We start from the raw sequence: 14,347 nt of genomic DNA on the forward strand, positions 1-14,347 counted from the left end.
AGGTGGAGGCGCTGCACCAAGGTTGTAAGTATATCACCCTAGGCTCCCCGTGGCGGAGGCTTAAGACCCTGTGAGCCAACAGGTAAAGGGCAGCACCTGTAGCCATCTTGTTTACGGGGAAACAGGGCTACATAACACTTAAAAGATTTTTTTAAAGAGCAGAACCTGCTGAGGCAGCGAAATACTAACATTTATCATATTTATCCTGATCAGTCCCTAAAAAACCTCCCTGAGAGCCTCGGTAACCACATTGGGACTCTATGGAATAGATTATATAGTCAGTTTAGTTTATATCAATGTCTGTTATTTCAGCGTTTAACGTATATAATGTGTTTATATTAACCAGCAGCCAATAAGTGGCTAATAGGGCTATTGGCCATTACTATGGGGGAGTGAGGCTTGTGGGGGAGCCCGTGTTGGGGGTAGGGGCCTCGGTAAGTGCCAGTGACATACCAAATAAGACATAAGTGAACTCTAAAGTTTAATGGACATAGGTGGGAGTTCAAAGATTGATCCGCTTTTGAGATCTCATGAGTATCTGCAGAGATTTCTGAGGTTTTCTTAGGATCTTTAATATAAAAGGGTGTTGGAGACCCGGGTACAATATCCCACATTGTAGAGTCCCACCTATTCCTGAGCCACCATATGCCTTTTGTCACAGAATGCCGTGACGGTCGCCATAGTCTTGATCATCTTTACAAAAAATGCATCTTTAGAATGTTCCGTGGCTGGAACTTCACTGCATTTCAAACACTAACATTTCAGGGATGAGACCTCAAACTTTGATAACTCATAACTGGTGCCTGCTTCTTCTGCGATAAGGAGCTGCCTCTGTTACCAAATTGCTTTAAGACCACTTTGGCAGTGTGTGGGTTAGCGCGCAGCATCCATTGCTCCATGCCTGGATATGGCGACCTGCTGCTTTGCCATGTGTGTGCCTCTGCAGACACGCTGGAGGTCGTTCCGTGTAAGACGGCAGCTGGACCACAGGCAGAGTGCCGTGGCGTTTATCCACGCTTTGTGGAGGGGATGCAGCCAGCGACGGAAGTACAGGAGACACATTCAAGATATCACGCTGCTCCAGGCCCTGTGCAGAGGCTACTTGCAGCGACGGAGGTACGGGGGGGGAGGGATGGGGACGGACATGGGGGGCAGTGGTTTTAAAGCAGTAATGTGCTCTTCTCACCGTGAAATGTAACCGCCTTCTCTCATTTTTAGCATTGCTGCGGTTTGCAGCAACCCCGCTCATTAAGAAAAAAAATTGAATTTTGTAAATATGAGTTGCCGAAAATTTGTCTCGTGGGGAGATTAAAATGGCTGCAATCCACTAAGAGTAGCATCTGTTGCATACACATATACATATATATATATATATATATATATATATATATATATATATATATATATATATATACATACATAGATATATACATAGATATATACATAGATATATACATATATATATATACATATATATAAAACAACTGTAAATATTACTGTATGTTCATTTGCATGTCTTAGACAGGTCTGCAACCCTTGCTGCAGTGGAAGCGCTGTATGCTGGGCGATAATGGGGAAAGACAGGGTTGCAGACCTGTCTAAGACATGCAAATGAACATACAGTAATATTTACAGTTGCTTTATGCTTTACTGTGGAGGGTTTTTGTCACTTTTTTTACCCACCATAACCTTAATAATAGTGGTGATTACCTAGTCTAGTCTCAAACCTGCTTAGCCATTAAGACCAACCTCACACTGATGATACCCATCAAGGTTGAAACATGTCTGTGAGTGGGTTTAATGGCTTTGCATCTCATCCCAGCCTCTGTCTAAAAGCTGTGTTTAAAACAGCATGCATTGGCTTGAGGATTTGCTTGTGTAATACGAGCTTGAGACAAAAGGTGGCACTGAGTGTTCATTTGCATGTCATTTCCCAGTATCCCTTGCTGCAGTGGAAGCGCTGTATGCTGGGCGACAATGGGGAAAGACAGGGTTGCAGACCTGTCTAAGACATGCAAATGAACATACAGTAATATTTACAGTTGCTGTATGCTTTACTGTGGAGGGTTTTTGTCACTTTTTTTTTACCCACCATAACCTTAATAATAGTGGTGATTACATATATATATATATCTGTATGAATGTATATATAATAGTCTGATTTCTGATTAGCTAAGCTTGTTGACTACTGTACCTGTGTGTACTCCGATGTATCATCCACGATGTAACATTAATGAAAAGAAAGAAATGGCGGGTGAGCAATGTCCGCCACTATTCACCCACATTAAGAAGGCAGGTGTTGCCATGGTAACAGATTATGCCGGTGAAATATGGTAATAAACAGATGCAAACTCGGCAGAAAATCAAGATTTAGTTGAAATGAAACATTAGAGATTAACACGGCAGGAGCTGCCAAGGTGTCACTTTTTGTGACTTACTACCTGTGTTATGTTCTATGGGATGTTACACATTCGTCCATCAAGTTCAACCTACGCTAAATGTGGATGACAGATACTTTATCCTATAACCCTATTTACAGTATATTGATCCATAGAAAGGCAAACAAAAAACCCCAGTAAAATATCATCTAATGATATCTCATTAGGGGAAAAATAAGTCCATTCCTGACTCCAAGAATTGGCAATCACATTACTCCCTGGATCAACATCTTTCCCATGTATACTTATTTGGTATATCCCTGTATTTCCTTTCTAAAAAGATGTCCAACCTTTTTTTTTACACATCTATTGTATCTGCCATCACAGTCTCCATGGGTAATGAATTCCACATTTTCAAAATTATCATATCCCCTCTTAGCTGCCTCTTTTCTAATGTAAAAAAATCGAATTTAGCTAGCCTCTCCTCATAAATCAGATTATTTGTCCCATGTATTAATTTGGTGGCTCTTCTCTGCACTTTCTCCAATTTATAATGTCTTTTCTAAAGACTGGTGCCTACAATTGTACTCCATATTAAAGGTGTGGTCTTACTAATGCTTTGTAAAGGGGCATAATTATGTTTACTTCCCTTAAATCCATTGGCCATTTATTGTAAGATAAGATCTTGTTTGCCTTTGCAGTTACTGCATGACTTTGGGCACTATTGCTGTACACTATTTTGTACATTAACCTCTTGTGTGGAACCGTATCAAAGCCTATGCAAAATCGAAGTAGATCACAATAATTTAGTATTTTCTATAAATACTTTTTAGTGTAATTTTCAATCCCCAATATAATAGTGGTTGGATGGTAATGTTAATATAATATCCGTCTTACCAGGTACAAGGAGATGGTGTCTGAGAAGAGGAGACAGGAAGCCCTTGAACGAGAAGAGGAGCATAAATGGAGACATGACAACTCTGATGGCATGCAGAAGGCAGAAGAAGAGGAGAAAGGAGGGAGAAGGCAGAACGAGGTGGGGCAGGGGGAAGCAGAGGTGATGCCCGAGGAGAGCCTAGAGAGCAAGGAGAAGCTGACAGAGTAAGGACCTGCAGATATGTGGCATATCGGTCTGTGTGTACTTGTATCTGTATGATTCACTTATCAGAGAGAGTGACTGAGCATGGACTTCCCTTCCATCCATTGCCCATTTATTGTAAGATAAGATCTTGTTTGCCTTTGCAGTTACTGCATGACTTTGGGCACTATTGCTGTGTACAAGCACTCCTAAATACTTCTCCATCAAGGATTCCCCCAATTTATCCCCATTTAATTTGCAAGTCTCCTGTTTATTCTTGTTTCTCAAATGCATAACCTTACATTTATCTGTATTAAACCTCATCTACCATTTACCTGCCCAAGTTTCCAGTCTCCCCAAGTCCTTCTGGAGAGAAATTACATCCTGCTCTGATTCTACTACCTTACACAATTTAGTATCATCAGCAAAGATTGCGACTTTGCTCTCGATGCCAACCTCAAGGTCATTAACAAACAAGTTAAAAAGCAGGGGTCCCAGTACCGATCCCTGAGGTACTCCACTCACGACTTTAGCCCAACCTGAAAAAGTTCCATTTACGACAACTCTATGTTGTGTATCCTTCAACCAGTTTTCAATCCAGGTGCAAATATTTTTAGAGTCCAATTTGCTTTATTTTGTACAGTAACCTCTTGTGTGGAACCGTATCAAAGCCTATGCAAAATCTAAGTAGATCACAATAATTTAGTATTTTCTATAAATACTTTTTAGTGTAATTTTCAATCCCCAATATATTAGTGGTTGGATGGTAATGTTAATATAATATCCGTCTTACCAGGTACAAGGAGATAGTGTCTGAGAAGAGCAGACAGGAAGCCCTTGAACGAGAAGAGGAGCATAAATGGAGACATGACAACTCCGATGGAGTGCAGAAGGCAGAAGAAGAGGAGAAAGGAGGGAGAAGGCAGAACGAGGTGGGGCAGGGGGAAGCAAAGGTGATGCCCGAGAAGGAGAATCCAGGGGAGAGCCTAGAGAGCAAGGAGAAGCTGACAGAGTAAGGACCTGCAGATATGTGGCATATCGGTCTGTGTGTACTTGTATCTGTATGATTCACTTATCAGAGAGAGTGACTGAGCATGGACTTCCCTTCCATCCATTGCCCATTTATTGTAAGATAAGATCTTGTTTGCCTTTGCAGTTACTGCATGACTTTGGGCACTATTGCTGTGTACAAGCACTCCTAAATCCTTCTCCATCAAGGATTCCCCCAATTTATCCCCATTTAATTTGCAAGTCTCCTGTTTATTCTTGTTTCAAAAATGCATAACCTTACATGTATCTGTATTAAACCTCATCTGCCATTTACCTGCCCAAGTTTCCAGTCTCACCAAGTCCTTCTGGAGAGAAATTACATCCTGTTCTGATTCTACTACCTTACACAATTTAGTATCATCAGCCAAGATTGAGACTTTGCTCTCGATGCCAACCTCAAGGTCATTAACAAACAAGTTAAAAAGCAAGGGTCCCAGTACCGATCCCTGAGGTACTCCACTCACGACTTTAGCCCAACCTGAAAAAGTTCAATTTACGACAACTCTATGTTGTGTATCCTTCAACCAGTTTTCAATCCAGGTGCAAATATTTGTAGAGTCCAATTTGCTTTTAACCTCTTGTGTGGAACCGTATCAAAGCCTATGCAAAATCTAAGTAGATCACAATAATTTAGTATTTTCTATAAATACTTTTTAGTGTAATTTTCAATCCCCAATATAATAGTGGTTGGATGGTAATGTTAATATAATATCCGTCTTACCAGGTACAAGGAGATGGTGTCTGAGAAGAGCAGACAGGAAGCCCTTGAACGAGAAGAGGAGCATAAATGGAGACATGACAACTCCGATGGAGTGCAGAAGGCAGAAGAAGAGGAGAAAGGAGGGAGAAGGCAGAACGAGGTGGGGCAGGGGGAAGCAGCGGTGATGCCCGAGGAGGAGAATCCAGGGGAGAGCCTAGAGAGCAAGGAGAAGCTGACAGAGTAAGGACCTGCAGATATGTGGCATATCGGTCTGTGTGTACTTGTATCTGTATGATTCACTTATCAGAGAGAGAGGCTGAGCATGGACTGGTCATGTCTGCGATATGTTTCCTGTATAGTAATATATATTTTTCCTTAGTAAAGGAATGTATATTTATTTATAATACATACACCTTCAAAATGCAGAAGTATGTATATGAATTTGTACATGCATACAAATATATGTGTGTGTGTGTCTGTGTATGCATACAAATAGGGGGTATATATACACATCTGTGCAAGGGGGTTGAAATACATGGATGAGGGGGGGGGGTTGGAAATACAAGCAGGGTGTGTGTATATATGTGTGTTGTTTCACCTTCCAGGAACAAACTCCAGAGGAACCCGTCCAAGATCAGCGAAGCCAGCACCATCCAGAGCTCCTGCGACTTGGCGGGAGGGAGGAAGGTACATAGGGAGGGGGAGGGAGGAAGTTATATCAGGGGGAAGGGAGGGAGGAAGGTACATCAGGGGGGAGGGAGGGAAGAGTGTGAGCTGTGTGACGTGTCAAACCCTCTTGCAGCGCTCACATGTTACACCCCCCATTCTCTCACCCCATCCTCAACCGCAACCCGCTTCTGTCTCACCCTCCCTTCTCACTCGCCCCCTTTCTCTCTCGCCCCAACCTTTTCTCTCCCCCCCACCCTCCCTTCTCTTTTGCCCCGGCCTTCTCTCTCGCCCCGACCTTCTCAATCCTCTTGGGTAACAGAGGGAACACCTCCTTGTTGCCGTGGTAACACTGATCCCTCCCTCAGAACCTGGGAAACCATCACTTCGGGGTGCACGTGGGGGACCTGATCAGTGAGACGTCCTCGGTGCCCGTTGTCATGGAGATGCTCTTAGAGTACCTGGAGATGTACGGCCTGCACACGGAGGGCATCTACCGGAAGTGTGGGGCAGCCAATCGCATGCGAGAGCTCAAACAGTCCCTGGAGAACGGTGCGCTGGGATTGTGAGGGAACCGGGGGAGGCACACATTTAGGGACAAATAAGATATTATCATTTAAATGTGCAATCCCTGGCAGTTCACAATGAAACTACATTTTTGTAAAGAATGTCATTTTCCTGTAACATACAGTAACTGGGCTCAAAGCAAAACATTGGCTGCTGTCATTATTTGGGAAATAAAGCATTTAAAGGAGGGAGGATGCTTCTCAGCAGTGTTTACTCAACCTCTGGCCACCCTGTGAGAGCCAATAAAGATAAGGGAGGAGGGGGCTTTGCCTGTGCAAACTCCTGTTCAGCACATGGTGAAATCAGACAAAAGGGAAGCCAGAGGAAATCGCCCCCCCCCTCCCAAATCTCAGCTCATCGTGTTTACAAAGGAACTTGAAATAATGAATAATAAATACTTATAGGTGTTATATATTTTTGTTTTTTTAAAAAGGCATAAGTCACCCAGGTGTGACCCCTTAAACATCTCACGGTCAGTAGTACATTTTGGTCCTAGGAGGGACTGACCCTTTAAACAGTGGAATAATATACAGGCAGTCCTCGGTTATCCGACACAATGCGTTACTCAAAATGGCGTTGGATAGCGAAACGTTGTAAAGCGAAACACGTTTTCCCACAGGAACACTGTTTAAATGAAAGGTTCCGTTCCTGAAGGCATTTTTAACACTAAAATACACCAAATATTTTACACAGGCAATAAGATATGCAGCACACACATACATTATATAGTGTATATACTGTATTATATATATATATATATATATAATATAACATAATAAATAATATATTATGTAATATAATATAATATTATATATATGCTCTTACGACGCTTTGCAACGTTGTTTATGTGTATATATATATATATTTATACATACACACATACACATAAACAACGTTGCAAAGCATCGTAAGAGCGCTGGATAAGCCGTTTTGGCGTTGTAAAAATGAACATAGGTATGCATTGCATAGCGCTGGATAAGCCATTCGTTGTAAAGCGAAGCGCTGTAAAACGAGGACTGCCTGTAATCGTCTTTAACACATTTAATTACTCTTAACTTTTTTCCTGGCAGACTACACAACGACACACTTCAGCTTACCAAAATGTTTTCATAAGGCCAGGTCCCCGCTGGCTACTGCAGCGACCGCTGTGGCGGACGCTGCAGGGACAAGAGCCGCCCCACAATGGGGCCGGGCCCGCTGCGAGTTTTTGAGGTACACATGAAAATTGAGATAGGAACTAGCGACAGAGCGCTAGGCCACGCCCACCGGCGGTTTAGCCAATGAGGGCGAACCTGCCAGGTGATGTCACGGCCGCGCCCCAGTAATGCCCCCCCCCCCGTCTTTCCCCTTGCAGCTCTCTGTAGACCGGAGAATTCGCAGGTGCGTGCAGCGCAGGCAGCGTGGCCGCAGCCTAATACTTATTTTTGTGAGGAGAAAAAAAACAATATTTCCATGTATCTAAAATGTTTTCTCTGTATTTGTGCTCCGCGGATAGTGCCTATAAAAGGGTGATGGGGATCGGTCATTACAAGTCCTCTTGTTTTCTCACATGTTTTCTGTCTCCCTTCTGGACAGACCCCAGCTCTGTGAAACTGGATAATTACCCCATCCACGTCATCACTGGCATCCTGAAGCAGTGGTTGCGTGAGCTCCCGGAGCCACTCATGACCTTCGCTCAGTACAACGAGTTCCTACGAGCCGTGGGTAAGTGCAGAGAGGAAGGTAACCCTCCCTCTGTAGAGTCGCGGGGCTTAGTGACAAATTGCAGAGAGGATCTCCACTGCAGAACACGAAATCCTGGATGGGCAGGAGAGATCTACAGTACCTTTGTGCTTTATCCTATGGTGGGAGGCGTAGACTCCATTGGCCAGAGATACTTTGTCACCCTGAGGTGAAAGGGAGCGATGCCGTATGCGCCTTATTTTTGGGTCACACTCAGTGGAACATCTACTCGGTCTGTTTCATTTTAATGTTGGAGGGACAGACTCCACCGGCTAAAAGTCCCTTTTGTTTGTGTCACTGTGGAAAGGGAGATATTGCATGGGCCATAGGCCTCTTATCTCTGTGTTAGACTTGGTGAACAGAAATCCTTTCAGTCTTTGTCACTCTGCTGGTGAAGCGACAGACTCAGTGGGCCATAAGTTATGTCTGTACGTCTGTCAGCTTCAAGTTGAGGGACAGACCACATGGGCCATAGGTCTCTCCTGTTTGTCACTGTCACCCAGTGGTTGGTGTGACACACTCCATGGGCCATAGGACTATTATGTCTGCCTCTTTTTACCAGGGGTACGGACTCTGGGTCAGGCTCAGTGGGACATGGGTGCCTTCTGTCTGTGCCACTGTCACCTGCAGTGGGAATGACAGGCGTCATGGTCCATAGTCCCCTTTGGTCTGTGATGCCCTGCAGTAGGAGAGTCAGACTCCAGGATCTGTGCCACACTAGACGAACAGACATTTACTTCTTTATCTCCACTAACCCTTGTAGCGCCTGAGGGGTCTGCCATGCACTGCAGAACAAGGTGTCCGGCCTCTCTAGCACTGAAGGTGTTTAGTAAACCTCTCCCACGTCTCCGTTACCCATCTATTGCTTTGCCTTCTCCCTTTAGAGCTCCCTGGGAAGCAGGAACAGCTGTGTGCCATCTACAAAGTTCTGGGACAGCTTCCCCAGGCCCATTACAACACTCTGGAGAGGCTGATCTTTCACCTTGTCAAGTAAGATGCAGGAGAGGTTGCAAACCCCTTTGTGTGATTGCAGGGGAGGATGCAGACCTGTAGTGCTCAATGTCAGTGTGCTGCTAGGAGTGTTCCTGGGCATACAGGAGCGGGCCCCAACTCTGTGTTCAAATGAGTCCCTCACTTGTCAGTGTATTGTTTTAATACACATAATATAATTTTAAATCTAAGATTTAATCAACCTAAATTCTGTGTGCATCTCCCCGGAGATAATCAGTCTGTAGACTTTCGTACACTTTTTAAATGGCTGTTTCCTCTCTTATAGACGTACGGATGAGGCCTGCATCAGAGAATCGGGGATTGTGTGTGTTATTTATTCCCAATACTGTATATATGTATTATTTATATGGCATTATATATATATATATATATATATATATATATATATACATACACACACACACACACACACACACACACACACACACACACACTTTGCCTTTAACCCTTTAACCCCAAGAGGACTTGCTAAGCAATAGCAAACCCAATGTATTGTCCCCCCCACAGACCACAGATGGAGAGAATGTATTGCTTTGCACAGGGATTCCTTCCTGTGTCTTCCTGCATATAGTGAGGTGTGGCTGTGTAACCACAGGGCATTTTCCTCATATCTGTAAGCAGTGCTGGCCGCTCAGGAATCACATTAGTTAGGAAGAATGTACAGATCCATTATAGCAAGGGTGCTCAACTCCAGTCCCGAAGCCCCCTCCCCCCCCCCCCCAACAGGTCAGGTTTTCAGGATATCCCAGCTTGAGCACAGGTGGCTCAGTCGAAGCCTCTGATAGAGCCACCTGTGCTGAAGCAGGGACTGATTGAGCCACCTGTGCTGAAGCAGGGATATCCTGAAAACCGGACTTGTTGGGGGAGCTTGAGGATGGGAGCTGAGCCCCATTGCATTATAGGGAAGTGCAGAGATGAAGAGGTGCATGTTACAGTGCTCTAATAACTGGGCAGTGAGGGTCACACCTGGAAGGCTCCGTCTGCTAAGCAGCCCTGGAAACACGGGCTCAGATAGCCCCATGCCTGCTGAGAGCCCAGCAGGGCAATGCATTGTGGGGCATTCTCTAACGCCACCCTATTTTGCAGAGTGGCTGTGATGGAAGATGCGAACCGCATGTCCTCAAATTCCTTGGCCATCATCTTCGCGCCCTACCTCCTGCGCTGTCCAGCCAACTATGACCTACAGACCACCCTGAAGGAGGTTTCCAAAACCATCACGTAAGGTTTCGATTATGCCGGCGTTTTTTGGTAAAATCACAGCCTAATTCAGGCGCCCGCCTGTCCCTTTCCTTCCGCCCATTCAGGGCATGTTATTTATTTGCTTCGATATGAGCTGTTGAAATATTGAAGGACCGGGAAGTCAGAATGTCGCTCCCTCCCAGGCCCAGCGCAGTCTCAAAGTTACCGTCGTGATCTGCGCTGCTGCAGATTGAGACAATCAAGGGAGCAAAATACTGTTATGCGCTAAACTCGTGTAGGTTTTATTTGGGGGGGGGGGGTTCTGCCTTAAAAGAGGTAAAATCTTCTCGAGCAATTCAGCCCGGATAGGGGCCTTGGTCGGAGGCTGCACCCGTTGTAAACGGATTAAGGGGAGTCTAGTGGTTAATTCACTGCCTTTGAAGTGGGTGTGCAGTGCCGGCACCATGTGACCACCCAAAAACTGAGATAGTAAGCTCAGAAGACAAGCTCCTGTGTCTGACGCTGCGGTGTGTAGTACCGGATAAGACGACTTTCTCGTATGATCTGCACAGTGATTCTGTCCTATCCCCGTGGGCCCTGCTGTCGCACTTCAGAGCTGTAATCTCCCGTGTTCTCATGTTTCCATAAGAAATGTTTTTGTTTTCCAGCTAATTGACCAAGTCGCAAACTAATGGTTTCCTGCCGAAGAATTCATTGGGAATACATTTGTGGGGTTTTTAAAGGGAACTTGGGGGAAATAATGAAATAAAACGGGGTGGATATTTTGAAGACTACGGTTTGCCCATCTCAGACGGGGTTAGGGATGCCACCTCTATTCACCCCTTCCTTGCCAGAGGGGTCAGGGACTTGTTATAAAGCAAGGGGTTAAGTGGAAGGCTCTGTAACCCGATTGTCCTTGTGCTTCCCCTGTAGGTGTGTGGAGATGCTGATTAAGGAGCAGATGAGGCAGTACATACTCAAAATTAAGGAGATTGGCATGATGAAAGCAGCAGAGACACAAGCGCTGTGTAGCCTGTCCCTGCTCAAACACAACACGGTGAGTACCCCAAAAAAGCCCTGCAATGTAATGTTTCTGTGGAGGAGGCAGTCACGCAGCCCCTTCTGTGGATGAGATTCCAGACACTCACACGGGGGAGGAGGGGTTAGGGGTGGTGTCCCTCTAGATGTGGGGTCCCACACACACTCAGGGACCCCCTCCAAGATGGGATGGCGGAAACTCACATGGGGGCCCCCTCTGAGTTAGAATCCCAGAAACTCACACCCTTGCAGTTAGGGAGCTGCCCTTTAAAGTGGGAAGTTTCTCCTTGAGTCCCGGTCTAAAAGAACATATTGTAAGTTGGTGAAGTAGTGAGTCGTTGCTTCAGTGTTCAATGCTGGCTATAGAAGCATCTCCTGTATACGCCTGTATCCCCTTCCATGCACGGGAGGGGTTATACATAGATACATTTTTTTAATGAGTTAATTCTTGGGATATTTGTATGCAAAACCCGACTTCCACATCAGTATTCTGCTCCCTGAAGACAGTTTTCCTTTCTCTGACAGCCTTGGCCTGTACATTTAGGATTTATTTCTCCTTATGAAGGGATCCTGGTTGCTCCACACCGCCCTCTCCCTTGCACGCCTGGAATTGCTTCTCCCGCGGTTTGGAGCACAAGTTGGGTTTCCCTGTGATAAGAGTGGAATCCAATAATACTTGTCACATATTTATTTTAGTATAGCTATCAAAGTTTAATTTGACTAAATACCAATATTACATTCATTTTTTTTTTAGGTGGAATGCGCCCCGAAGGGATCTCCGTGTTCTAATATTCTCTGAATATATCCCAGGTAGCACACACCTCTCTATATTAATACTCGGTGAGTTATGTCTGTCTATCTCTCTGTCTATTTCTCAGTCTATGTGTCTGTCAGTCAGTCTGTCTCTGTCTGTGTGTCTGTCTCTCAGGCTCTCTTTGTGTGTGTCTCTCTGTGTGTGTGTGTGTTTGTGTCTCTCTCTCTCTGTCTCTTTCTTTCTGTCTCTCTGTGTCTCTCGCTCTGTGTGTGTGTGTGTGTCTCTCTCTCTCTCTGTGTCTCTCTCTCTGTGTTTCTCTCTCTCTCTCTCTGTGTCTCTTTGTGTCTCCCTCTCTCTCTGTGTCTCTCTGCGTGTGTGTGTCTCTCTCTCTGTGAGTGTGTGTCTCTCTCTCTGTCTCTCTCTGTGTGTTTCTCTTTCTCTCTCTCTGTGTCTCTTTGTGCCTCTTCTCTCTCTCTCTGTGTGTGTCTCTGTGTGTGTCTCCCTCTCTCTGTGTGTGTGTTAGAATCACGGCTAGGCTCCGCCCCCTGACGCGGTACACGGCGGTGCCCGCAGCGTGCGCAGACCCCTTTCTGCGCGTGTGCGCCAGCCAACCAGAACAACTTATTTAAGGAATGAATCCATAAATAAATCAATGAATTGGGCACGTATCAATGCACACCAAGGGAGGAGAATGAAGTATCAATATATCAGAAAATATTTTAATTCCCATTCAATGTTCATACCCCTTGGATGGACTGGATCTAAGGTGAAAATCCAATACATTTCTCTTCGATTGAGGAAATTAAGTCTGTCTCCTCCCCTGGTATGTGGAGACACATGTTCCAAACCAGAGAAATTAACATTAATTATACCGCCTTGCAAACAGCTTGAGAAATGTCTGGATACTGGATGAGACAGATCATGTCTTGTGATTAACCGAACATGTTCAGATATCCTAGTTTTCAAGGGTCTGATTGTACGACCCACGTAACGTTTGCCGCAACCACACCAAAGTGTGTAAACGACAAAACTTGTATGACAATTAATAAAAGTTTGAATTTTATAACAGTTTTTTGACTGTGCGCTTTTTACTTTTTTTAAAGGTCTGGCATACTGACAGAAATTACAATGGCCGCAACAGAAAAACCCATTGGGGCTGCCACGGATATGACTACTCACTAATGGACTGAAATACACTTGGGGAAATCGATGATACAATCGTTTTAGCTTTTTTGAAGACTATTCTTGGTCCTTCTTGCAGAATACGTCTAAGATCTGCATCTAGTTTTAATATGTCCCAATGGTTTTTTTATGATGGTACGGATTTGGTTAGCTTGTTTATTAAATTGTGTAATGAATAAAGGTTTCTGAAAACCCTGTTTGATGTCTTTATTGTGAGTTTTATAACAAACTAAATATTTTCTATCAGTGAATCTAGCTTGTTCAAATGCGGATTGTATATCATCCATGGCGACCATGTGGTCCGCCACCGGACAAAATCTTGTCGCCCGTGGCGATCGGGTTTGTTGACCACTGTGTATTATACATATATAAAATCAATGTCAATCTCTCCTGAGCTTGTGTTGAACGGAGTACATTTATAGCGTGACCCATGTCATTGTCCTGTAAGAATAAAATAAATAAATACGTTTTGCTTCACCCCTGCTCAACACAAAAACTTAAATTTTCATAGAACCGTAGGTTTATTTCGAAAAGTACTGTGTGTGTGTGTGTTGACCTCACTAACCAAACCAAAAAAAAAAAGCCAGAACCCATTAACCAGTGTCAGGATGCCCCCTCTTAACAATTTCCAAATCAGCAATCCCGCCTGGGATCTTACCTGATCCGCAGTTCCTCAAGGTACTATACGGGAGGGGAGGTGTTCCCTACCTGTCTTCCGATGTCCCCCGTGGGAAACTTGAGTCAGATCTGGAAGAAAGCAGAATAGGTTATTTCGGTGTAGGTATAGTGCAGTTAAGATAAAACAGAGAGAGTGGGTGAGGGTGACAGACAGAGAGTGAGTGAGAGGGTGACAGAGAGAGAGAGAGGGTGGGAGAAAGGGACGGTGGGAGAGAGAGAGGGACGGTGGGAGAGAGAGAGAGAGAGGGTGGGAGAGAGAGAGAGAGAGGGTGGGAGAGAGAGAGAGAGAGGGTGGGAGAGAGAGAAGGTGGGAGAGAGAGAGAGGGTGGGAGATAGAGAGAGGG

The 14,347-nt window shown here is 44.7% G+C and overlaps 1 protein-coding gene across 1 annotated transcript; it reads left to right on the forward strand.

Moving 5' to 3' along the window:
- The first annotated feature begins 907 nt into the window (after window positions 1-907).
- LOC142476961 (uncharacterized) lies at window positions 908-13,520 on the forward strand. The gene is made up of 11 exons (XM_075582032.1): window positions 908-1,116; window positions 4,253-4,468; window positions 5,231-5,446; window positions 5,812-5,893; window positions 6,241-6,424; window positions 8,015-8,143; window positions 9,046-9,151; window positions 10,259-10,390; window positions 11,285-11,408; window positions 12,144-12,229; window positions 13,247-13,520. The coding sequence occupies exons 1-10, from the start codon at window positions 908-910 to the stop codon at window positions 12,186-12,188; spliced, it is 1,443 nt and encodes a 480-aa protein (XP_075438147.1). The 3' UTR covers window positions 12,189-12,229; window positions 13,247-13,520.
- The last annotated feature ends 827 nt before the right edge of the window (window positions 13,521-14,347 follow it).

This window comes from Ascaphus truei, unplaced genomic scaffold (genome assembly GCF_040206685.1).
Source record: "Ascaphus truei isolate aAscTru1 unplaced genomic scaffold, aAscTru1.hap1 HAP1_SCAFFOLD_1810, whole genome shotgun sequence".
In the NCBI taxonomy this organism is placed as follows: Eukaryota; Metazoa; Chordata; class Amphibia; order Anura; family Ascaphidae; genus Ascaphus; species Ascaphus truei.

What these genes read in the sequence shown, in the direction of transcription:
- LOC142476961 (XM_075582032.1), top strand. Translation starts at nt 908, where the DNA reads ATGGCGACCTGCTGCTTTGCCATGTGTGTGCCTCTGCAGACACGCTGG. An exon ending in AGCAAGGAGAAGCTGACAGA is followed by an intron (nt 5,447 to 5,811) that starts GTAAGGACCTGC and finishes TTCACCTTCCAG; the next exon opens with GAACAAACTCCAGAGGAACC. An exon ending in GAGGTTTCCAAAACCATCAC is followed by an intron (nt 10,391 to 11,284) that starts GTAAGGTTTCGA and finishes CTTCCCCTGTAG; the next exon opens with GTGTGTGGAGATGCTGATTA.